This window comes from Bufo bufo, chromosome 2 (assembly GCF_905171765.1).
Source record: "Bufo bufo chromosome 2, aBufBuf1.1, whole genome shotgun sequence".
NCBI lineage: Eukaryota > Metazoa > Chordata > Amphibia > Anura > Bufonidae > Bufo > Bufo bufo.
This window is the reverse complement of record NC_053390.1, coordinates 637679829-637705681: the sequence shown is the minus strand read 5'-3', so window position 1 is coordinate 637705681 and position 25853 is coordinate 637679829. Positions and strand designations below refer to the sequence as shown.

The 25853-nt window shown below is 43.6% G+C and overlaps 1 protein-coding gene across 6 annotated transcripts in view; it reads left to right on the top strand.

The window, feature by feature from the left end:
* INPP4B (inositol polyphosphate-4-phosphatase type II B) overlaps nt 1–25853 on the top strand; it is a 698485-nt gene that overhangs the window by 624729 nt on the left and 47903 nt on the right. For all 6 annotated transcript variants that reach the window (XR_005776353.1, XM_040418490.1, XM_040418489.1 and 3 more), the window contains one exon: nt 578–675. Coding sequence is in view for 5 of the 6 variants with exons in the window: in XM_040418490.1 (XP_040274424.1) it covers nt 578–675 (98 nt within the window). In the remaining variant the exon portion in view is untranslated. The remainder of the gene's footprint in view (nt 1–577; nt 676–25853) is intronic.

Here is a 25853-nt window from a genome sequence, read left to right as displayed (position 1 = left end):
CCGGCCAGCAGTTCTGGCAGAGAGCAGCTTGCTGAGGCTCTCTGGTTCTGGCATTGCTGGATATTACCACAATGCCCGCCAGACCCATTGACTATAGTGGCTATAGAGTTCTCACTGCTACAAGGCAAATATACCGGAATTCGGTCAGACAAAAACCGCCATCTTGCCTGTTATTAGCTCCGGCCAGCAGTTCTGGCAGAGAGCAGCTTGCTGAGGCTCTCTGGTTCTGGCATTGCTGGATTTAACCACAATGCCCGCCAGACCCATTGACTATAGTGACTATAGAGTTCTCGCTGCTACAAGGCAAATATACCGGAATTCAGCCAGACACAAACCCGCTACATGGCATTTACAGACTCTCTGTAAAGTATAGCACTATGTTATAATTGAGTTTGTTCCTGACAATTGTAACCCTCATGATCTTGTTGTACTTACAAAGACATGAAAGGGGTCACACACATTTAAATGCATTATTAGCTTCATTTGTCAGTGTCTCCAGTGAGGCTAGCATTTCTCACAAGAATTGTTTTATCGATACTCCCAGTGACGCTTTCTTAATTAACTTTCTCTTTTGCAGGTTCGGTGACACCTCGTTGCAAGAAAGTATAAACCAAGAGAACGTTGAACACTTGGAAGAGTATTACAGACTGTGCACGGATAAAACATCTCCCGACTGTAAGTATAGCTACTGCCTAGAATACTAGACTTGCTAGAAGCACAGTGTATGTAATTATTTTATTTTTATGGTTTAATAGGGCCGAGGCTTTGATCTACTTTGCATTTGCACAGGAGCCTACTGTGACTTTGTATTAATCAGAGAAAAGACGCATACACAGCGTGCTAGATTTAATCTGGTGGTGTCAGGAAAATGAATATGTGAACACTATAGCACATATAACATCTTGGCTGCTTTGTCCTGTAAATACGAATGATTTGTCGCACTTTCTTTATACCGTATAAAAAGAGAAATATGTGCAGAGAGCCTTATGTGTTATGCATGGTAATTTTGTCTATTGTCGGTTATTTATATTGCTTCTAGATATAACACCCTAGTCAGGGGTACACAGAAGATTGCAGCTCTAAGCTGATGCTGATATGTCATTGTGTGGATATATTTTCTGGAAGGAAACGGCTTAAGTGAAGATTATATATTTATATTTATAATTGCGCTTATCTTGCACCCAAGTTATCTCTTGCACTGTTTGCTATAAACAGAGTTAAAGGGAATCTGTCACCAGTGACCTCTCCATCCAACTGTTTGTATAGACACATAGCTGTGGTTCACCTGATTAAAACACTGTTACATTTTTTAGATGAGAGACTCCGTTCCCGAAGTATGATACTTTTTTGTAATATGCAAATTAGGCTTTTGGTGCAATGAGGGTGTCACCATTGCACTTGTTTCACAGAAGCTCCACTCGTTTCTGTGGTCAGACCCTCCCTGGCTGATTTGATTGACAAGGCCAGGCAAAGAGGGTCTGGCCTCTGAAGAGTGAAGAATGAGTGCAATAACAGCAACAGTAACACCCTTATTGCACCAAAGGCCTAATTTGCATATTAGGAAAAGTATCATAGCTCAGGAACTGAGCCTCAGATCAAGAAATGAAAAAAAGCATTTTAATCAGGTGAACCACAGCTATGTATCTATGTAAACAGTTTGAGAGTCCATTTAATGGTGTGAAGTGATGAGAGATGAGGCAGTACATTGTGTGATGTTTTCTTGTAAAGGAATACTCCAGAAGAAGAAGCTGTAAAACGGAAAAGATGGCAGAATTTTTTAATGGCATTGTCTGTGTTTTGACTGATAGAATATGATGTGTTGTGATGATGAGTCAAGGAGAGGATCCTTCTGGTATATTGGGTTAGCGTAATCTTAAGACCTGGTTATTTCTAGAAAGCAGGTGGAGCTAGCTGAGCTAAAACTCATAGAACACTCCACCAGTATGAGGAGTACCCTCTGAGAGTTGGGAGGTGAACCTGAAGCATACCTCTTAGATTGTTGTGTAAACCCTTTCCCATGCCTAGGGACTACAAATGACTAATTAAGACCCATACAGAATTAGGAATTGAAAGCAATTCTGCAGCAGCACATGTATGGTGGTGACATAAATTTAAATATATAACATTAATAAATTAACTCACACAAACACAACTGTAAGTTGGAAGTATTGGACGTGATGTTTATTATGGATAACATGAATACATATTTTTAAATAAATTAGCATAATAAATGAATATGAATAAATTAATGAAACTATAAAATATTCAAAATAATCGTAACTGAAAACATCAGATGCCATATGAACCAGTCCACCCAGCTGGGCGACAAAACTCCCATAAGCCAGTTAGTAAAGAGAAACCCTGCAGCCATTGGTCAATCATGTTCTGAAAACCAGCATTAAAAATATCTGTGCCATTGCCCGTAAACCTCAATAGTAGCATAAACCCCTCTAAATTGACATGTCGATAAGAAAACCTACCGAGCAATACAGGGTTCAGACTCAGAATTTAAAGTAGCCTTGAAAAAAAAAACAACTAAAAGTGGCCCCATCTTGTAGTTACAGTATCTCACATTTTTGTAAATATATTATTATATCTATTCATGGAACAACACTGAAGATATGACACTTTGATACAATGTAAAGTAGTCAGTATATAGCTTGTATAACAGTGTAAATTTGGTGTGCCCTCAAAATTACTCAACACAGCCATTAATGTCTAAACCTTTGGCAACAAAAGTGTGTACACCCCTAAGTGAAAATGGCCAAACTGTGCCCAATTAGCCAATTTCCCTCCCCGGTATCATGTGACTCGTTAGTGTTACAAGGTCTTAGGAATAAATGGGGAAGCAGGTGTGTTAAATTTGGTGCTATTGCTCTCACACTCTCATATACTGGTCACTGGAAGTTCAACATGGCACCTCATGGCAAAGAACTCTCTGAGGATCTGAAAAAAAGAACTGTTGCTCTACATAAAGATGGCCTAGGCTATAAGAAGATTGTCACACCCTGGAACTAAGCTGCAGCACGGTGGCCAAGACCATACAGCGGTTTAACAAGACAGGTTCCACTGAGAACAGGCCTCATCATGGTCAAACAAAAAAGTTGAGCGCACGTGCTCAGTGTCATATCTAGAGGTCGTCTTTTCAAAATAGATCTGAGTGCTGCTAGCATTGCTGCAGAGGTTGAAGGGATGGGGGTCAGCCTGTCAGTGCTCAGACCACATGCCGCACACTGCATCAAATTGGTCTGCATGGCTGTCGGCCCAGAAGGAAGCCTCTTCTAAAAATGATGCACAAGAAAGCCCACAAAGTGTTAGCTGAAGACTAAGGACATGGATTACTGGAACCTGTCCTGTGGTCTGATGAGTCCAGGATAAACTTATTTGGTTCAGATGGTGTCAAGCTTGTGTGGCGGCAACCAGGTGAGGAGTACAAAGACAAGTGTGTCTTGCCTACAGTCAAACATGGTGGTGGGAGTGTCATGATTTGGGGCTGCATGAATGCCGCCAGCTGTGGGGAGCTACAGTTCATCAAAGGAACCATGAATGCCAATATGTACTGTGCCATACTGAAGCAGAGCATGATCCCCTCCCTTCGAAAAACTGGGCCTAAGGGCAGTATTCCAACATGATAACAACCCCAAACACACCTCCAAGATGTCCACTGCCTTGCTAAAGAAACTGAGGGTAAAGGTGCTGTACTGGCCAAGCATGTCTCCAGACCTAAACCCTATTGAGCATCTGTGGGGCATCATCAAATGGAAGGTAGAAGAGTGCAAGGTCTCTAACATCCACAATTTGGATCGGGCATCGGGCACAATTTGGCTATTTTCACTTAGGGGTGTACTCACTTTTGTTGCCAAAGGTTTAGACATTAATGGCTGTGTGTTGAGTTATTTTGATGGCACACCAAATTTACACTGTTATACAGGCTGTACACTGACTACTTTACATTGTATCAAAGTGTCACATTTTCAGTGTTGTCCCATGAAAAGATATAATAAAATATTTACAAAAATGTGAGGGATATATTCACTTTTGTGAGATACTGTAGATCCAAATTGACAGAAGGCAGGGCTAATATAGGTAGGCAGGCCGACGTAAGTAGGGGGCCTGCAATACTATAGTACAGCACAAAATACTGTCCCTCCAGAACCAAATAAACAATGCAGCACAAAACACTGCTGCCCTCGACGCAGCATTCAACTCTCTCATCGTCCTGAATTTAGTTCATGCTGAGAACATCACATCTCTATGTACCCAACCTGCAGCAATGAGGAGGGTTGGGTGCACCCCCCCCCCCCCCCCCACTAGGAAATTTCCCTGTAGGGTCTATGGCCAGTTCATCCCTGGAGCAATGACATGAAGTTGCACATTGCCCAGTTCATTCTCTTCCTAATTCTGTCCAGAAACAAATACAAATTGCTTACTGGCCCAAACCAGCCACGGAATTATTTCAGAAAAAAAGCAATCTGGAAAAATATATTGCAATATACCCACATCCTTCTTTAATTCCCACAGTAAATCAAAAAAACTGACTTTCCCAAAATCATTCCAACCCAAATGAATTAATACATTTAGTGAGGGCCCGGCCACATTCAACCTATGTATTTCACTCTACAAATTCCTCCATCTCACACCCCTAACCACCAAATATATTAAACACTTTACAATCAAATGATTTTTTTTTAGAATAGCATCTCATGACCACTCACTTTTGAGTCGAAAACACAAAGGAGCGTCCTACAATCCAAATTATCGTAGGATGTAAAGAAAATAGAAATTGAATCTTATATTAAAAGATCAGGCCTGACATATAAGTTAAACCTATTAGACTCTGATCTACGAACCTAAACTAGACTCATCTAAACCTAGTCTTGCCACCTCTGGCATGGATCCTATCCTAAAAGAATTAGAGGAAATTTTAAACTTATCTAAACCCAACTTAGTTCACACTTCAGTTATGTGATCAGTCATTGTGAGACAAAACCTGTAGTGAAGCCTACTCAGATATATCAGAAAGATCTGCGCCTCTTCTGTGTTTTTGACCTGAACTTGGTTTTGGCTCATTATAACTGACCAAATAACTAAAACTTAGTAACTGGTGATAAATCAGCAAGCAGCAGAAAAACACCCTTAACTTGCGTCATCCTTTGCAGCCAACTCTGAACATCCCAAACTGGACACAAACACGAACCATGTAAACTAAAGAATGTTAAGCAACATCCCTTACCTAATTGATCCATCTTGGATTTCCAAATAAGTACAAAGACAGATGCAGAAAAAGAAGCAGAAAAAACCTTCTTAATTATATCAGAAACAGAAGTACTGGCTTTTTCTCACTATACATTTTTATCAGCGCTTACTGAATTACAAAAGACTAGACTTTCCATGTTCTTGCAGCTAGAGAATTTTTAATATTATTAACAATTACTCCCAAATGATATTCCACAGATACAATGTACATGGTGTCCCCTCCTGCTCTGTGTCTGTCCAACTAAAAACGGGATAGAGAATCTGCTAAATCATTACATTTTCCTGACACTTATCTGGCTTTAATCCACAAATTCAGTTTCATGCTGTACAAAACAAAATGTTTAAGCAATTTTACCATAAACTCAGACTTAGAGTACAATGCATTGACAGCAAACACTACACCCTTGTTATCCATCAATAGAAGAATCCTTTTATCCCTAAATTAAGAACCCTGGATAACACTAAAATCTGGAAAATCTCCAACAATACTATATCTTGTGTCATATTATTCCTTAGCCAAGCCTCAGGCCATTTTTCAGCAGACCACTTACCAGCAAAATATGCACCATAACCACCACTACCAGCAGCACCCGTGAATAATGGCAAACTATCATTATCACAAAAAACATGCTTCCAACCTAAGTGACCATTATATCAACTCAAAAACTGTACCAAGACACCTAAATCTTCTTTCAAATCCTTAAATACACTGTATTTGCATATAGCAATTTTCAAATGTAGAGAAATAAAGCCTTTTAAAAAATAAAAAAAAAATACCAACCTCTATAACACGACTTAACTTCTTTCTAACTAACATGAACACTAACACAGATGTCAACTTAATTAGTTTCTCAACTGGCAATCTAAACTCAATCCTCTCTAATCATTTAATCACAATTCCTGAAAATTACAAACACGACACGGTATAACTGGTTTTACAGTAGCAATAGGTATGCTACACTAGAGATGGCCTTGCGGTTCACACGGCGGTTGTTTCGCAGCGAACTTTGCTCATTCGCGATTCGCCTAACATGCGAACATATGGCAATGTTCGCATAAGCCATATTCTTTTTGCATTGCGCCAAACTTTGAACCATGACACATCCATCAGGTGGAATAGGACAGCCAATTAAGACGTTTCAGCACATGGACACACCCCCACCCTATAACAGAACCCGATCTGGCAGCCATTTTACATTGTCTTTTTCCAATGTAGAGAGAGGTTGCTTTGTGGAGCAGGGCCAGACTGTTAGGGACATGAAACGCTAGCTAATCGGGCCACAAAAGTCCTTTTAAGGTCTGGTATAGGTGTGCTATCGATAGGTGTGATATACTGAGGGGTGTGATATACTTATAATATACTTTCTAATATAGAAAGTATATTATAGTGCATTTGTATTGTGCAGCAGTTGTGTGCGGTTCTGCTGCGATACTGCAGCTACACAGAGGGACAAACGCTATTGGAATAACTAATTGCAACTGGTGTGATATAGCAGTTGCCCCCAAAAAAACGGATTGAGGGGTATGATATACCTATAATATACTTTCTAGCATAGAATGTATATTATAGTGCATTTGTATTGTACAGCAGTTGTGTACAATTCTGCTGCGATACCGCAGGTATATAGAGGGACAAGCGTTATTGGAACAACTATTTGCAACTGGTGTGTTATACCTGTTGCCTCAAAAAACTGATTCAGGGGTGCGATATACCTGCTTCCACAAAATACTGATTACGGGGTTTGATATACCTACTTCCATAAAATACAGATTGATAGGTGCGATATACCTGCTTCCATAAAATACTGATTAAGGGGTTTGATATATCTACTTCCACAAAATACTGATTAACGGGTTTGATATACCTACTTCCACAAAATACTGATTAAGGGTTGTGATATACCTGCTTCTACAAAATACTGATTAAGGGGTTCTATATACCTGCTTCCACAAAATACTGATTAAGGGCTGCGATATACCTGCTTTTACAAAATACTGATTAAGGGGTTCTATATACCTGCTTCCACAAAATACTGATTAAGGGCTGCGATATACCTGCTTTTACAAAATACTGATTAAGGTGTTCTATATACCTGCTTCGACAAAATACTGATTGAGGGGTGCGATATACCTGCTTCCACAAAATACTGATTAAGGGGTTTGATATACCTGCTTCCACAAAATACAGATTGAGAGGTGTGATATACCTGCTTCCACAAAATATTGATTCAGGTGTTCTATATACTTGTTTCCACAAACTTCTGATTGAGGGGTGCGATATACCTTCTTCTACAAAATACTGATTAAGGGGTTCGATATACCTTCTTCCACAAAATACAGATTTAGGGGTGAGATATACCTGCTTTCACAAAATATTGATTGAGGGGTGTGATATACCTGCTTCCACAAAATACTGATTAAGGGGTTTGATATCCCTGCTTCCACAAAATACAGATTGAGGGGTGCAATATGCCTGCTTCAACAAATTACTGATTAAGGGGTTTAATATACCTGCTTCCACAAAATACTGATTAAGGGGTTTGATATCCCTGCTTCTACAAAATACAGATTGAGGGGTGCGATATACCTGCTTCCACCGAATATTTATTTAGGTGTTCTAAACACCTTTTTCCACAAAATACTGATTGAGGGGTGCGATATACCTGCTTCCACAAAATACTGATTAAGGGGTTCCACAAAATACTGATTGAGAGGTGCTATTTACCTGCTTCCACAAAATACTGATTAAGGGGTTTGATATACCTGCTTCTACAAAATACAGATTGAGGGGTGCAGTATACCTGCTTCCACAAAATACTGATTACGGGGTTTGATATACCTACTTCCACAAAATACTGATTAAGGGGTTTGATATACCTACTTCCACAAAATACTGATTAAGGGTTGTGATATACCTGCTTCTTCAAAATACTGATTAAGGGGTTCTATATACCTGCTTCCACAAAATACTGATTAAGGGGTTTGATATCCCTGCTTCCACAAAATACAGATTGAGGGGTGCAATATAACTGTTTGCACAAAATACTGATTAAGTGGTTTGATATACCTGCTTCCACAAAATACAGATTGAGGGGTGCAATATGCCTGCTTCAACAAATTACTGATTAAGGGGTTTAATATACCTGCTTCCACAAAATACTGATTAAGGGGTTTGATATCCCTGCTTCTACAAAATACAGATTGAGGGGTGCGATATACCTGCTTCCACCGAATATTTATTTAGGTGTTCTAAACACCTTTTTCCACAAAATACTGATTGAGGGGTGCGATATACCTGCTTCCACAAAATACTGATTAAGGGGTTCCACAAAATACTGATTGAGAAGTGCTATTTACCTGCTTCCACAAAATACTGATTAAGGGGTTGTCACGGCTGAGGATGGGGGAAATCCTCAGCCGTGCGTGCCAAAATCCTCAGCCGTGCGTGCCAGGTGATGTTATGGCTGCTCAGCCAGGAGAACAGGATAGGGAGCAGGTCACCTCCTAACAGAGTCCCTACCCTGACCCTAACTCCTAACTGCATGGGCCGACCTTAAAGGTAGGAGGACCCATGCGCAGGAACCTCGGATCCCTAACTCACCCTCCGTCCGGTCCCTGCGCTAGGAGTCAGGGTAAGACGACCTACTCCTCCTAGGCACGGAGGAGCAGGAGTCTCACTGGCCAAGCTGTTGGGAAAAGGGGAACAAATGCAAGCCTATGTATATGGCAGGTGCTGCACTAGTTCCAGCCACCTGCCACAGCCCTGCTGACTGGATCCATGTGCAGGAAAGCTGAAGTCCACAAATAGCAAACAGAAGTCAGCACAAACGCATCCACACACCGGAACCCAGATACATGGCAGCACTGAATAATACAGGAAAACATAAACCGAACATCACACAGACTTAGCTAAACTTAAACTTAAACTTAATGAGACATTATGGTTATGACCACAGAAGGGAAAGACACATAAATGGGAAGTGCACACAATACATACAACGTGCATAACATACACACACCTAACATAAAGGTAGCTAGGTGTGACCGCATGCCAGGGCAGCAAGCTGCCTAGCGACGCTCAGGCTGCTCTACTGCAAAATACAACACTGGTTGCCCGCGGCAACCACAAGTGAGGCCACAGACAAGCGGCCCTCACCCGTGGTTGAACACCCATACAAAACCGCAGGCAACTGCATGCGGTAAAGGAGTCACGGTCATGGGCATGGCCGTGACAGGGGTTTGATATACCTGCTTCTACAAAATACAGATTGAGGGGTGCAGTATACCTGCTTCCACAAAATACTGATTACGGGGTTTGATATACCTACTTCCACAAAATACTGATTAAGGGGTTTGATATACCTACTTCCACAAAATACTGATTAAGGGTTGTGATATACCTGCTTCTACAAAATACTGATTAAGGGGTTCTATATACCTGCTTCCACAAAATACTGATTAAGGGCTGTGATATACCTGCTTTTACAAAATACTGATTAAGGTGTTCTATATACCTGCTTCGACAAAATACTGATTGAGGGGTGCGATATACCTGCTTCCACAAAATACTGATTAAGGGGTTTGATATACCTGCTTCCACAAAATACAGATTGAGAGGTGTGATATACCTGCTTCCACCAAATATTGATTCAGGTGTTCTATATACTTGTTTCCACAAACTTCTGATTGAGGGGTGCGATATACCTTCTTCTACAAAATACTGATTAAGGGGTTTGATATACCTTCTTCCACAAAATACAGATTGAGGGGTGAGATATACCTGCTTTCACAAAATATTGATTGAGGGGTGTGATATACCTGCTTCCACAAAATACTGATTAAGGGGTTTGATATCCCTGCTTCCACAAAATACAGATTGAGGGGTGCAATATAACTGTTTGCACAAAATACTGATTAAGTGGTTTGATATACCTGCTTCCACAAAATACTGATTGAGGGGTGCAATATGCCTGCTTCAACAAATTACTGATTAAGGGGTTTAATATACCTGCTTCCACAAAATACTGATTAAGGGGTTTGATATCCCTGCTTCCACAAAATACAGATTGAGTGGTGCAATATAACTGCTTCCACCAAATATTGATTCAGGTGTTCTATATACCTGTTTCCATAAAATACTAATTGAGGGGTGCGATATACCTGCTTCAACAAAATACTGATTGAGGGGTTTGATATTCCTGCTTCCACAAAATACTGATTGACGGGTGCGATATACCTGCTTCCACCAAATATTGATTCTAGTGTTCTATGTACCTGTTTCTGCAAAATACTGATTGAGGGGTGCGATATACCGGCTTCCACAAAATACAGATTGAGGCCTGCGATATATCTGGTTCCACAAATATTGCTCTTCTCTAGGGACTTTGGCACAGGGTCGAGGCAGGCTGTTCCGCAGGGGTGGTAGGGGTCGGGCAGGTGCACCAGGCCGGAGCCTAAGTGGGAAGTTGGAGAAGGTGTGTGCGATTACGTCAAAGGACGCACCAGAGTTGGTTGAGTGGCTCACTCAGCCTTCCGCTTCTGCACCCTCCTCATTCTCTGTATCCTCACATTTCTAAAAATGAATGAGGCATGGATCTCGGAGGAATTTAACACCTGTGACGACCACGTGTAATTGAATTTCCTCATGCCAGCCCACACATATCCGCAACCACCCAGAACAAAGAATGGTCTTATCTGCCAGGTGAATGCCTAATTTTTGGGGACTCTACTCCAGTGGCCTACAGTAAAATTTTTATCTACTGACTCCCTAATATACCTCCAGCCACATAATCACTTGTATTTTTCTGTCCGGTGAATGCCTAATGTTTGGGTCCTGTATTCCACTGGCCTGCAGTAAAATTGTTATCCACTGACCGTCTAATATACCTCCAGCCAAATAATCACTTGTTCTTTTCTGTCCAGTGAATGCATAATTTTTGGGGTCTGTACTCCACCGGCCTGCAGTAAAATTGTTATCCACTGACCGCCTAATGCCTCCAGCCACATAATCACTTGTTCTTTTCTGTCAGGTGAATGCATAATTTTTGGGGCCTGTACTCCACTGGCCCACAGTAAAATTGTTATCCACTAACCACCAAATATACCTCCAGCCACATAATCACTTGATCTTTTCTGTCCGGTGAATGCCTAATTTTTGGGCCCGTACCCCCGTGGCCTAAAATAAAAAATTTCTAGGCTCCAGCACGGCACATTTTTGAGAGTTTACCTTTAAGATGCATAAAAATGGCCCCTGATATGGGAATTTTTGTCATTGATCCCCCCTGGTATGTCACTGTCCATGTTGTGGGACTATTTGTTGCACTTCTAGTAAAAGTATTTGGTTTTTCAGATTTGCCTGCCATTAAAGTGTATGGGGCCCTTCGCGAACATTGCAGTTAATTCTGGAGCACACCTCTGGACACACTTCCAGATGAGACATGTCATGCAGTTAATTCCTCCTTTATAGGGGGGGTAATTAGTCTGATTTACTAACGATTTATCTTCTATACTAGACAGGAGGAGCAAGACATTAACCCTTTGTGTGTGTTGCCTGAAGGACGATAAGGAAATGACATATGCAGTGTGTACAGATATATATTATATACAGCAGCTTAATGATATATAAGGTACAAGGTACAATAGATGCAGTGTGTACAGATATATAGTGTATACAGCAATGTGCTGACATGAGGTATGAGGTATAATAGATGCAGTGGATACAGATATATAGTATACCCAGCAGTATAATGATATGTGAGGTACGAATGTGAGGTATGAGGTATGATAGATGCAGTGTGTAGAGATGTATATTATATACAGCAGTGTACTGATATGTGAGATACAAGGTACAATAGATGCAGTGTGCATATATATATATATATATATAGTATATACAGCAGTGTACTGACATGTGAGGTATGAGGTATAATATTATACAGTATATACATCAGTGTACTGACATGTTAGGTATGAGGTACAGTATAATAAATGCAGTATGTACAGATATATAGTATATACAGCAGTGTACTGATATGTGAAATCTGTAATTTATACCACATAACTTCTGTACATACTGGCTAGGAACGGGTATTTGTAGGGGCTATGAACGAGGCGTGGGGACCCAATTTAGATTCTTGCTGTAACGGAACGCCTAGCACCCCGACCGGTTACCTCCGTCGATATATGCTCCTAGTGCTTCCAGAGGACTCCAAGCACTCCACTTGACACCGTACGCACTGCAGACCCCACGAACCGCCGCAGCTTGGTTGGGGTCTCATCGTCCTCCACCCACACTGGACCCAAGACTGGGCTTCAGCTTCCAGTGGGTGAACCTCTTCTACATCCAGAGAGCAGGAACCATGAACAAGCTCTTACAAGAGCTTATACTCAGGGGAGTATTGTGATATAGCAATCCCCAAGAGTGTAGTTATCGCATTCCCCAAACATGAGCCAAAACTTCATGAAGGTATAAAAGCAACCACTTTATTCTAACACACAAGCATTTTATACACATCTTCCAACAAGGCCACCACCCACAGGGTTTTGTAAAAACAGCCAATCACATGCATTTACAGTATTTCAAACCTCCCAAGCAATTGTACAAAAAATCCCCTTCCCTCTGTCTGTAACGCAATAAACAAAATACAATGAGCATTGTCTGAGACGCAATCCACAAAATACAATTACCAAACGTAATGGACTAACTTGAACCCTGGTCTAATACGTGGGGGTGAGAGTTCAAGTTAGTCCAAGTCCTTTGTGAACAAATGAGGCCTGGCTGATGAGAGAGCCCATAATCCTGGGGCAAGAGGCTAGTAGCCAGGCCCCTCCAAAACCCAGTGGCGAGGTTGGTTTCGCCACACATCTCCCCCTCCCAGGGAAGACTAACCAGATACCTGACCTCACGGTCAGTACCTGAGTTAGTCTGGCAGTCCAACCACAACCCAATACCTGTTGAATTTTGGGGCCTGGCTCTGTTCTGTATGTCCCCAGCTGTTGAGTGGGCATCTGCGACTCCTTGCTTCCTTGTGGTTCTCTACCTTGGAGCTGTAGGTACTTGGTGGGCAGAGGCCGACTGCGCTCTGGACAGATGCCAGCTCTTCCGCTGGGGTAGCCAGTGGGGAGTCAGCCTCTGGACACGAGGATAGGGGAGGGCAGAGGCCGACTGTGCTCTGCCCAGATGCCAGCTCTTCCGCTGGGGTAGCCTGTGGGAAGTCCGGCTCTGGAGAAGAGGATAGGGGAAGGCAGAGGCCAACTGCGCTCTGCCCAGATGCCAGCTCTTCCGCTGGGGTAGCCTGTGGGAAGTCCGGCTCTGGAGAAGAGGATAGGGGAGGGCAGAGGCCGACTGCGCTCTTCCCAGATGCCAGCTCTTCCGCTGGGATGGGGTCAGGGAATCCTGCCCCCAGGATCTTGTTGCGGATCAGCTGTGGAGAGGAGGGATTGTTTACCTCCTCCTCCTGGCATTCCTGCAGGGTTGGTGGGGGATCCGTACCGGCCGTCCAGCATCCCGGTAGGCCTGGTGCAGAGACTGCGGTCCCATCTGCACCTGCCGACTGGGGTTCCTCCCAGTACCAGTCTATGAAGTCCCCTACCTCCACAGTTGGTGAGGAAGTAGGGGATACCTCAGCTGTGACTTGCCAGGGGTAGGGCTGCAGGTCTGGGCCTGGTATCCAACTGTCTTGTATCTTGCGCTGGGCTTGAATGGAGCGAAACAACTGTTGATAATCTTGCTCCAGTTCCCACTCCCTTTGGACCAGAAAGGTCAGATCTGCCCTCACCCCACTAGTTGTAGGCCAATTGTGCAAGTCCCACCTGTAGTAAGTAATGTCCCAAAATCTAGACTCTTCTGTGCTCCCAAAGTCAATGTCTTCAAAAGACTCCCACAATAAACCAGGGCAATTATATTCCTCACCTTCGGGCTTGGCATACTCCTCCATCCATGGAGCCTGTCGTACTGTGTCCCACCATAGTGCTTGGTAAGCGTCATCCAGCCAGGTTTCCTGCCATACCAGTGTCTCAAGCTCTGACACCCACTCCATCAAAGGTTGCTCTCCCAGTAGAGGTAGTCGCAGCGCCAATCGCATTCGCATTCTCTGCTCTCACTGGGAAGACTCTCACGCCTCCGACGCTGCACGTCCTCCAGGGCCTGGTGCCATACGCCTTTCCGCTTGGCATCCCTGTAATCCGGGTGATCTTCCTCATGGAATGCTGTGCAGGAACCAACGGCATCCATATTTCTGTAGCCAGGGGCGCTGTACGGATACTAGCGTTGCCCTCAATATACTCCACGAACGGTGTCTCTGAGCTGCTTCTCCTCACACTAGGACGCCATCCCACTGCTTGCCACCAATGTAATGGAACGCCTAGCACCCCGACCGGGTACCTCCGTCGATATATGCTCCTAGTGCTTCCAGAGGACTCCAAGCACTCCACTTGACACCGTACGCACTGCAGACCCCACGAACCGCCGCAGCTTGGTTGGGGTCTCACCCCCGTGTGGGACATAGTGATTCCCTTACATCCTACCAGCAGAACAGATGGGGTTAACTGCCCCCCGTGGACTGGTAGGACCGGCGGAATTTTTAATGAGCCCAAAGAAGAACCAATGAATAAACTCCAGCTCCCCTAAAGGGAGGGGTTCACCCCCCAGCCCACCGTGTTTTTTTCTGTCCTTTGGACAGGTGGACTGGCGAGTTTTCTCTCCCCTCTCTTTGGGGGAACTGGAGGCCGTTTTATTATATTGGGGTTTTATTATAACCCCCATTTTTCCTCAATTTTTTCTAGAATAAGTCATTGTAGACAGCGCTTATGGTTGTGCTCTTTTTTTCTTATTTTTCCCCCATTGGAAACTTCTTTGCTGGCGTACCTGGGGGTAGTGCGTTGCCTTTCTTGGTGCTGCGCCCCCTCCTGTGGTGGCATGGGCGCCGTCATGACCGGAAGTGCCGCGCGGCCAGCTGCGGCGTCACTTCCGGTCTCTCGGTCCTGGCCGGCAGCGTCTTTTTTAAACAAAACTGGAGGTTACTGGCCGGATCTTTTCTCACAGGAAGGGCGGGGGGTATCCCTCTTATTACCACAGTATAAGTTTTCAGAAATAATCTGTGGCAGTGACGTCTCAGGGGGAGGGATTGCTACAGGAAATCCCTCCCCTGGGCGGAGCTTTTCCCTTTTAAGCTCCCTGAGCCCATCATTCTGTCTCTGGTTGCGCTGCTTTAACAAACTAGCTCCAGAGTCCCCTTGTGCTTGACTGAGAGTTCTCTGTCGTTACTCCTCTGCTTGGTGGGCATACCGTTTGGTTAATTTGTGTGTTATAAACTCCCGGTCATTGGACTTTAGGGATGTTTTAATCTCTTCTTTTGTTACAGCTATGGCTTCTCCTAGAGAGTCAGACCAGCAGCGGAGGTCTGCAGCCAAGAGGAAACACCTGGCCTGTTATGACTGCAACACGCCATTAGACGACAGTTGCCCCTACTCCAGGTGTGACAGTTGCCGTTCCGGTACCGCCACGGAACCCACGATGCAAGATATGTACCAGTGGGCGAAGACATATGTAGACGACTCCATCAAGGGGGTCGTACGGTTACTGAATGAGAGGCTACCGATTCCCTCCCAGACTCCGATGGAAGTTGACGCCCCTACTGACAAACCCACGCCCCTCTCAGTGGGGTCATCTTCCTCTGAGGAGGAATAATCAACTTCGTGTTTTTTCCCACCCAAAAAAACACAGAAGTTATTGAAGTCCATCAGGTCAGGGGACCATGATGTTGACATAGGGGAGTCCTCCGATCCAGCCTGTCGGACTCAGAGGGTCTTTAAGGCGGATGAGACCCTTCTTTCTGTGATGCGCAGAATGGGAAAAAAACAGAAAAAGGTCCAGTCCTTACCCGAAGGTTTAAACTGATGTTCCCAATGGCTAAACCCTTGGTGGAATCATGAGGTTCCATTCCTAAGGTGGACATGGCTATAGCCAAATTGTCCAGGCGCACTCTGGTCCCTGCGGACGATGGGTCTAGCCTTCAGGACCCTCTCGATAGGAGGGCAGAGTGCACCCCGAGAAGGAGCTACTCGGCGGCCGCAGCCTCGGCCTCAACATCTATTGCAGCCACGGAGGTCACTTCCTTTTTACGTACTAAGCTGAACCAGATTCAGACAGATGTCGACCAGAGTGTCTCCCGGGACGATATCCTGGCCGCATTTAAATTTGTTAATTTGGCCATGGACTTCTTATGTGTCCCAGTTACAGCTGAAGCTGGCAGCCAAGACAATGGCACTAGTGTCGGCTGCCAGGAGACCTCTATGGCTGAAACCCTGGAATGCGGATAACGCCTCTAAGTATAATTTGTGTGAGCTCCCTTTCGAGCCGGACCACCTGTTCGGTTCGGAATTAGACAACATCATGGAGGGACTCTCGGATAAGAAGGGGAAGAGTCTCCCCCAACAGCCCTTTCGAGCTCGGGGCAGGCAAGATCGCGAAGGCAGATCCGGACAGCAGGCCAGACGTAGAGATTGGGGGGGGCAGTCTAGAAGATTTTCGAGATGCTCCCGCAAAACCACCAAGGAGGCAAAACCCTCCTGACTATGGGCCTCTCAGAGGCTCTTGGTTAAACCCTGCTACCCCTGTCGTTATGCCTCTGGATTTTCCCATACCCCTCCCATTTTTCCCGTACCCGTCATCTCTCCCATTTCAAGCATGTATGGGCCCAGTAAATTTCAGACCCCTGGGTTCAAAGCATAGTGGCTGCCGGTTATCTAATAGATCTCATTTCTCTCCCCCCAGAAAGATTCATCGCCACTCAAAGTTTTCTGCCGGCCAAACAAAAGATCTTAGAGTCCTATATTCAGGACTACATTTCCAAGGGAGCCCTGGAGGAGGTACCAGCAGGGGAGAGGGGTCTAGGGATTTATTCTCCAGTATTCCTGGTGCCCAAGAAAACAGGAGATCTCCGGATGATCATAGATTTGAGATTTCTCAATCGATTCATAAGGAGAACCAGGTTCCGGATGGAAACCATAAGGTCAGTCAGCCACATCCTCAGCCCTGGGAACGTAATGGCTACTCTGGACCTCAAGGATGCTTACCTCAACATCCCGGTCCAGATTTCAGGAGTGCGCAGGCATTTTCAATTTGCCGCCCTCCCTTTCGGAATCTCATCTGCCCCTCTTATCTTCACCAAGGTGGTAGTGTCGGTGGTGGCAGCTCTGAGACTTCAGGGACTGACCATTGTTCCCTACTTGGACGATTGGCTTCTTCTAGCCTCTTCGGTCCCAATACTTACTCATCATCTTCATGTCACAATTTCCTTTCTGCTCCGCCTAGGCTGGATCATCAACTGGCAGAAGTCGAACGTGAGCCCATCGACTTCAATCCATTATTTAGGATTCGTGGTCGACTCTCTGGAGATGTCCCTCCAGTTGACGCCAGAAACAGGAGTGCGGATTCAGGACCTGGCAAGGTTCCTTTCCGTCCCACGACGAGTCTCCATCCAGACTCTCATGAAGATGCTGGGGCTCATGTCAGCGGCTGCGGATGCAGTCCCTTGGGCTTTATGGCACCTCCGTCCTCTTCAATCGGAGGTCTTAGACAAATGGAACGGCAGCCCTGCGGGGCTAGATTCCCTGTGCTCCCTATCCAACCAAGCCCGGAATTCCCTCAGATGGTGGTTCCATCTACCAGCGGGAAAGTCTATGACCCAACCAGATTGGCTCATATTGACAACAGACGCGTCCCTTGTAGGCTGGGGCGCCCATTTAGATGGATCCCCAGTTCAGGGATCTTGGTCTCCTCAGGAAAGGCATCTTTCTTCGAATCTTCGCGAGATGCGTGCTATCCGGCTAGCCCTCCTCCACTTCGCCCCTCGGATCCGGGGCAAAGCAGTGAAAGTCCAGTCAGACAACATGACTGCAGTGCTTTACATAAACAAGCAGGGAGAAACAAGATCCTTACCCCTTCTTTCAGAGATTGGAGTAATTCTGCGGTGGGCATAGCTAACCCTATCCCATCAATCTGCCACTCACATCCGAGGCTCCCTCAACATCATTGCGGATCGCCTAAGTCGCGGCTTACCGACTATGGAGTGGTCACTGTATCCAGAGATCTTCAGGCAGCTAGTCTTCAGGTGGGGCATGCCAGAGGTAGATCTCATGGCAACCAGGTTCAACACCAAGGTACAGAGGTTCTGTTCCCTATACAGGGAGGACAACCCCCTGGCGATAGACGCTCTGACGATACCGTGGAGGTTCAGGCTGGCTTACATATTCCCTCCTTTTTCCATGATACCAAGGGTATTGATGAAAATCCATCAGGATCAGGCCTCTGTAATAGCCATCATACCATTTTGGCCCAGGAGATACTGGTTTACCCAGCTCATTCAGATGAGTCGGGGACAATATTGGAGACTCCCCCCAGAGCAGACCCTGGTGTCGTGGGACACTCATCTCTGCCCAGATCTGCACAGATTCAACCTGACAGCCTGGAGGTTGATCAGTCCCTTCCCAGAGTGGGTGGTCTCTCTGAGTCGGTCCTGAGAACCCTGTCGCATTCCAGAGCAGAGTCTACGAAGAAGGCCTACTCCCGGATCATGAGGATCTTCACATCATGTGTAGCTCCAACCAGGTGGCGTCTGCAGATCCACCCCTTTCTGCGATATTACAGTTCCTTCAGGATGAATTAGATAAAGGTCTCTCCCCATCTACCCTGAAGGTTCAAGTCTTTGCCATCTCGGGCTGTCTCAACAAACCATACTCTCGGGACCTGCTCATCAAACGCTTCCTTAAGGGAGCTGAAAGATTGAAGCCTACAATACTGAAACCCGTTCCCCAATGGGACCTGTCAGTGGTTCTCAAGGGGTTAGCATCTCCCCCCTTTGAACCTTTGGAGGAAGCAAATTTTAAGTTCTTAACTCTTAAAGTGGTTTTTCTCCTGGCTATAACCTCAGCCAAGAGAATTTCTGAGCTGCAAGCTTTTTCTGCTTTACATCCATATATCATTTTTTTACAGGACAGAGTCCTTCTGAAATTTCTACCTTATTTTAGACCTAAGGTTCCAACTTTTCAAAATATTAACCAGGTAATCTCTCTACCTGTATTATTCTCCGCCTCCTCCTCTGATGTTCCAGTTAGACATCAACTGGACATCTCAAGATGCCTCCAGATCTATGTGGATAGCTCCAGAGAGTTCAGGATAGATGAGAACATCTTCATCCTGTTTGCCGGTAAGTCTAAAGGCCGTAAAGCGTCTAAAACTACTATTAGTCGCTGGGTCAACAAAGCCATCAGGGAAGCTTTCATGTTCCAATCTTTAGATCCTCCGGAGTTTGTGAGGGCCCATTCTACTAGGGCCGTAGCAACCTCTGTCGCGGAGAGAAGCCTTCTCCCCTTAGAGTTGATCTGTAAGGCGGCTTCCTGGAGCTCTGAATCAACCTTCATCTCTCATTATAGAATAGATGCTAAGGTAGCAGAGTTTTCGGCCATTGGGCAGACAGTTCTTACTTCTGCCAGGCATGAGGACCCTCCCTAGGGGATTCTTCTTGCTATCTCCCCATCTGTGCTGCTGGTAGGATGTAAGGGAATCGTTAATTTCTAATGATAATTTGTTTTCCCTTAGTCCTAACAGCAGCACACAAATTTTCCCGCCCTAAGTACTTTCTTGTTATAGACACGATGGGCTGGGGGGTGAACCCCTCCCTTTAGGGGAGCTGGAGTTTATTCATTGGTTCTTCTTTGGGCTCATTAAAAATTCCGCCAGTCCTACCAGTCCACGGGGGCAGTTAACCCCATCTGTGCTGCTGTTAGGACTAAGGGAAAACAAATTATCGTTAGAAATTAACGATTTCTATGTACTCCCCTGCTACTGAGACTAACAATCTCAGTGGCACGTATCTGCCCTCCAGTACTTTTCCTTCTGGCTGCTCACAGTATTAATAAAAAGTAAAGATTGGTTCCCCCCCAAAGCGCTCACACAGCTCTATTGACCACAAAGGTATGGATGTCAGAATATGGCAACACAAAACAATGTTTTTTTATGTTAAAAAAAAAAGCTTCTTAGAATCTTATTATTTTAAAAGTAGTAAAACATGAGAATAACAACATAAATGTCTGTGAACTGTTCAACCATTTTGTTGTATTCAAAGTTGTCATGATAGTTTTTTTTTAGAACATAGTTCACGTTAGCCATGTTTGGAATTCATTGTATGATGAATATATTGAACAAGACATTAAGCCCGTTACAATAACGGGCGCTAGAACAGTAGTGCATAAACACTAGTAGGAACAGTCTATATTAAATGGCAAGGGAACTTGACCACATTGACAGGTGGCTGAGACTGGTGCCTGTGGCTGGTGGCCGAGACTGGCGGCTGTGGCTGAGACTGCTGGCACTGACTGGTGGCTGTAGCTGGTGGCTGTTTTTTGTGATGTAAGGTGATAAAAAAAAATCATTTTTGGCACATTTTTTATTTTATTTTTTACGGCGTTCACCAGACGGGTTGGATAGCATAATATTTTCATAGATCAGGTTGTTATGGCCACAGCAATGCCTAATATGTGCATTTTTTTACTTTTATTGTGTGTTTCCATTTTCTGAAAGTTATATTTTTTTTATTTTTTGGGCGATTGTCATAGGTAGGGTCTAATTTTTTGTGGGATGAGATGACTGTTTGATTGGTACCATTATGGGGCACATATGACTTTTTAATTGCTTAGTATTACACTTTTTGTGATGTAAAGTGATAAAAATGGATTTTTATTTTGGCACATTTTTTATTTTAGTTAATGTTTTTATGGCGTTCACCAGATGGGTTGGATCACATGCTATTTTTATAGAGCAGGTCGTTATGGACATGACGATACCTAATATGTACATTTTTTTTACTTTATTTTATTCAATAAAAGCCTGTGGGATGAGGTCACGGTTTAATTGTTGCTAATTTTGGATACATATGACTTTTTTGAACACTTTTTATACAATTTTTTGGGAAGTGCGGTGGGCAAAATTGCAATTCCATCATAGTTTTTCTTTTCTTTTTTATGGTGTTAATCATGTGGTAAAAGTAACATGATCCTTTATAGATCAGGTCTTTACGGACGCGGCGATACTAAACATGTTTAGTGTTTTTTTGGGGGGGGTTTTGGACCCAGACCCACTTGGTTCTTGAAGAGCCAGTGTGTCTGATGGCTTACAATATACTGCAGTACACTATATGGTGTACTGCAGTGTATTGAACTCACTCTAAGCCTGATCAGGCTCCTGCCTTTAGCAGGAGCCTGATCAGGCTTAGATATACCACAGCAAGCCGCATGCCTGTGAAGGTGTCCGGTTGCCGTGGTAACCATCAGGACACTGCCATAGCACAGTGGCCCGATGGGGGAAAGAGGGAACTCCCTCCTTCAGTTTACCCTTCAAGCATCAGGCCGCTGCCACAGCAGAGCAGCGGAGCAGTGGCCCGATGCTTAGCCCCTCTATAGAGGGCTTGGAAGGGGTTAAACAACCGATGTTGGCCGTTTCAAGCAGAGTGTTAGCTGGACATTATAGCTAACACTCTGCCCGCTGCCGCTCTGACATCCTGAAAGGGGGAAGAGGGGGGTTGCTGTGCAGTAAGGCTGCAGGGAAACTTGTGTGGAGCGTTGTGTCCTGATTGGACGCAGCGCATGCCCAGTGCAAAACTGGTGACACACACGGACACAACGCACTCACACCGGGATTTTATTATATTAGATAACTGAATTCTTTGTTCTTTTAGCGGCCAGTGTCTCAGTAACTGTGATTAAATGGCTTTTCTTACTGCTGTTATTTGCAAAGTTTTCAAGTGGAATTGTTTTCAACATACATAGGGCAGATCTACTAATACCGTGTATGCTCGTTCATCGGGTGAAACGATCTTTGGTGCAGATACCTCATTCATTGTTTCTGGGCAGAAACAATGAATCTGTATGAGGACGAGAGATAGTAGTAGCAATTGCTCGTCTCCATACAGTAGATGTGATTGCCTCATGTAAATGCAGCGCTTTACCTCCGCTGATGAGCAGGCAGGAGGGAACACTTTCTTCTTGATAATTGTCTGCCCATTAGCGCAGTGTAAATGCTCCTTAACAAATATCTATAAAGAGCCCAAAGGCAGCAAAATGAGAGTAAATGCAGTTGACATAATTTTGCTATATTTGCATAGCAAAATGACTCTGCCAGTAGTATTTCATGATCCATCCTTCTTATAGTTACTAAAGGAAATGTGTCATCAGAAAACGGACTATTGTTTAAATCAAGTGTTTTTATCTTAAATATATTTGTTTATAATTGTTGGAGTTTTTTGTTTTTTTTGTTATTTCATGTCTATATAAAAAAAAGAAATCTTAAATCTAGCATTTGTTACTGTCTAATATTATGTTGAGACTTTGTTATGTACCAATCAGTTTTCAGCAGTCATCTTATTATCATCGCTGGCAATAACAGATCACACCTCTATATAGATAACACAGGATGCAGGATTCAGAATAGGTGATCATTACAGCCGATCTACTCCTCCTCCTGGTATAGTGATCCCACAAAGCATGCCTAGAAAATTCTCCTATAGAAGAGATCCCCTCCTGTCCATTGTGTCTATGGTCCATGGTGGTTACTGTAAGGCATATCTCTAAATGCTGTTAAGAACAGCTCAGGCAAGATGAAAGCCCCATAATCATGTTCAGAAAATAGTATAAAAAATCTACAATCAGAAAATAAAAACAGATTAGAAAAAGGATATTTGTCACTATCTGGTTTCAATTTAAATAAAATATTATAGATGATACAGTCTCTTTAACCCTTTTGCTACCAGCACCGTACATGTACGGCGATGGCTAAACATGGCGCCCGCTCGCACATGCAGAGGGAGACATGGCCGGCAGTTCTCCATTGTTTCAAACAGCAGAGACCCGGGGCTAATGACCACAACTGGCAATAATGCCGAACATGATCATTAAAGCTTTTAGACGCCGTGATCAAGTGTAACCATGGGTTCGGTTGAACTTCAGGTCAAAGTTCGGGTTCGGGACCCGAACTTGACCTGAACCTGAACCCGGACCCCATTAAAGACAATGGGGACCCGAACTTCAATTTATTGGTTTTCCATTGTAACATGATTATAATGGAAAATAATATCATTCTTAAGACAGAAGGCTAAATAAAATGGCCATTGAGGGGTTAATAATAATTTAAAAAAAAACTCACCTCATGCACTTGATCGCGCAGCCGGTATCCTCTTCTTTCTGCAGGACCTGCAAAAGAACCTGCAATGTTATCACCACGCTCGCCACGTGGTGAGCACGGTTATGTCACCACAGGTCCTTCGACCTGCGATGAAGGCACTATGCTCACCACGTGGTGAGCGAGGTGAAGTCATCGCAGGTCCTTTTGCAGGTCCTACAGAAATAAGAAAGAAAAAGGATTCCGGCTGCGCGATCAAGTGGATGAGGTAAATTTTTAAAATTATTTTTAACCCCTCAATGGCCATTTTATTTAGCATTCTGTCTTAAGAATGCTATTATTTTCCATTATAAGCATGTTATAATGGAAAATAATAAAAATCACCAGAACTTCAGTGAAAAAGTCTGGGTTCGGGTACCCGAACTCACAAAGTTCGGTACGAACCAGAACTTTGCAGTTCGGGTTTGCTAAACCCTAATCCCAGCATCTAAAAGCTAAAAAACCTGAAGGCATCCTCTGTGGCCAATGAGGATGCCGGTAATTGGCTTCAATACACTGGGTCTCTTTGGTTTTTTAGACATAAAAAACTCATACATATGTGGTATTGTTGTAATCATACTGACCCAGAGAATGAAGGGCACAGGTCAGTTTTGCCGCAAAGGGAATGCTGTAGGAACCAAAACGGTGGAGGAATTGCATTTTTTTTTCCAATTCCACCCCAACTGGAATTTTTTTGCCCGCTTCTCACTACATTATATTCCATATTAAATGGTGGCATTAGAAAGTGCAACTTGTCTGCAAAAAATAAGCCCTTATATTTATATGTGAACGGAAAAATAAAAAAGTTATGACTCAAGGAAGATAGGAAAGAAAAATGAAAATGCAAAAACGAAAAAAAAAAACTCCTGTATCCTAAGGGTTAAAGAGATTTACTAACTATTTTATTCAGCTAGGATTTGTCATATCTTAATGTTTGGTGGTGGTCTTAGTGCTTAACCTTCCACTAATCATAACACAGTGCTAGTAAAGCTCTTGGATTTTTCCCTGTTCATCACAAAACAGGCCTATTCACAGCCACGTCCAGCATTCTGCACATGACCAATTTAGAAGTAATGAATCGATGTGCGGTGAAAATGCCAAATGGCCTTGACTGGAAGAGTCTATTGGTGCCCCAGCAACTAGAATCCCACCGATCATCAGTATGTCATCACTTAATATGGTAGAAACATTCCTTTAAATATTATATTTTAATATTTAATAGACAACCGCTTCCCATATAATGTAGTAATAGGTCTTGTGTAGCCAAGACTTGACTCAGATGGTCAATTAACAATCTTCATACTTATGACCAACAATGAATGAACAATTAACCCCTTTTTCCAATAACAGGTTTTCATCTATACATGGTTAGTGTATAAAAAAATGATTGGACACCAAATCATTGCTCCTTTATGAAGATAATTTAGAAGCAGAGCAAGGCAAACAGCCTTACACGCTGACAATGAACCAAGCCATATGAAAGTATAGTGTCAGTAGGCTGTTTACAAGCTACATGCGGGTGTACTTGTAGTTACTGTAGATTGGTTATGTCTGACCAAGTAATTTTGACATTTTTTATAGACACAGGAATCTTTATATTTTGAACAAGTGGTACTTTGGTTAACATATGGAACTGAATGTCTTTTTTGTGCTAGAAGTATCTATATCTATGCTATCTAACCTGAAAAGGGGAATAATGGTCATACTGTTCAATGAACAAGGTAGTTTTCTAGTTAAAAACAATGCCAACGGATAATAAATTATCAGGGCAGACTACCTGTCTAAGTGCAGAAATTATATATCCTGACTGCTGCTGTCTTTAGTACCATCATTATTAATCACATTTCCACCGCCTGTTGAGGAGTTCTCCATTGTTCCCATAGGCACAGAGCTGCATGTAATGGAGCACAGCCAGGTAGTAATAAATGCAGCCAACAGCATCACCATAACCTTGAACAATTTAAAAAAAATGTTTCATAAAGTTTTAACCATCCACTTTTTAAACAGAAAGGGCGACTACAAGGAATGTCAGGTTCCCTACAGCCTAGCATGGCATTATCCCAATAATAAATAAAGGAAATGCTGTATCATGGGTTCATGGAAATGCTCTATGTTTTTGGCTTAGATAACTTTTTTTTCCATTTTACATACAAATGAAGCAAACCGATACAGTAGAATGATATGTTAGGACTATCATCATATACCAAAAAGGTAAAATGCTTGAGCACAAACTTAAGGTGCATTGACACTGCCTGAGAATCGGGCAGATTATTGGGAAACGATCATTCATTGGGTGATCCTGTAGTTTCTGCAGGCAACACTGATCATGGCTTCCGGGCAGCAGGTTGTGCTCTTTAAACAGCGACCTGCTGCCCAGAAACCATCA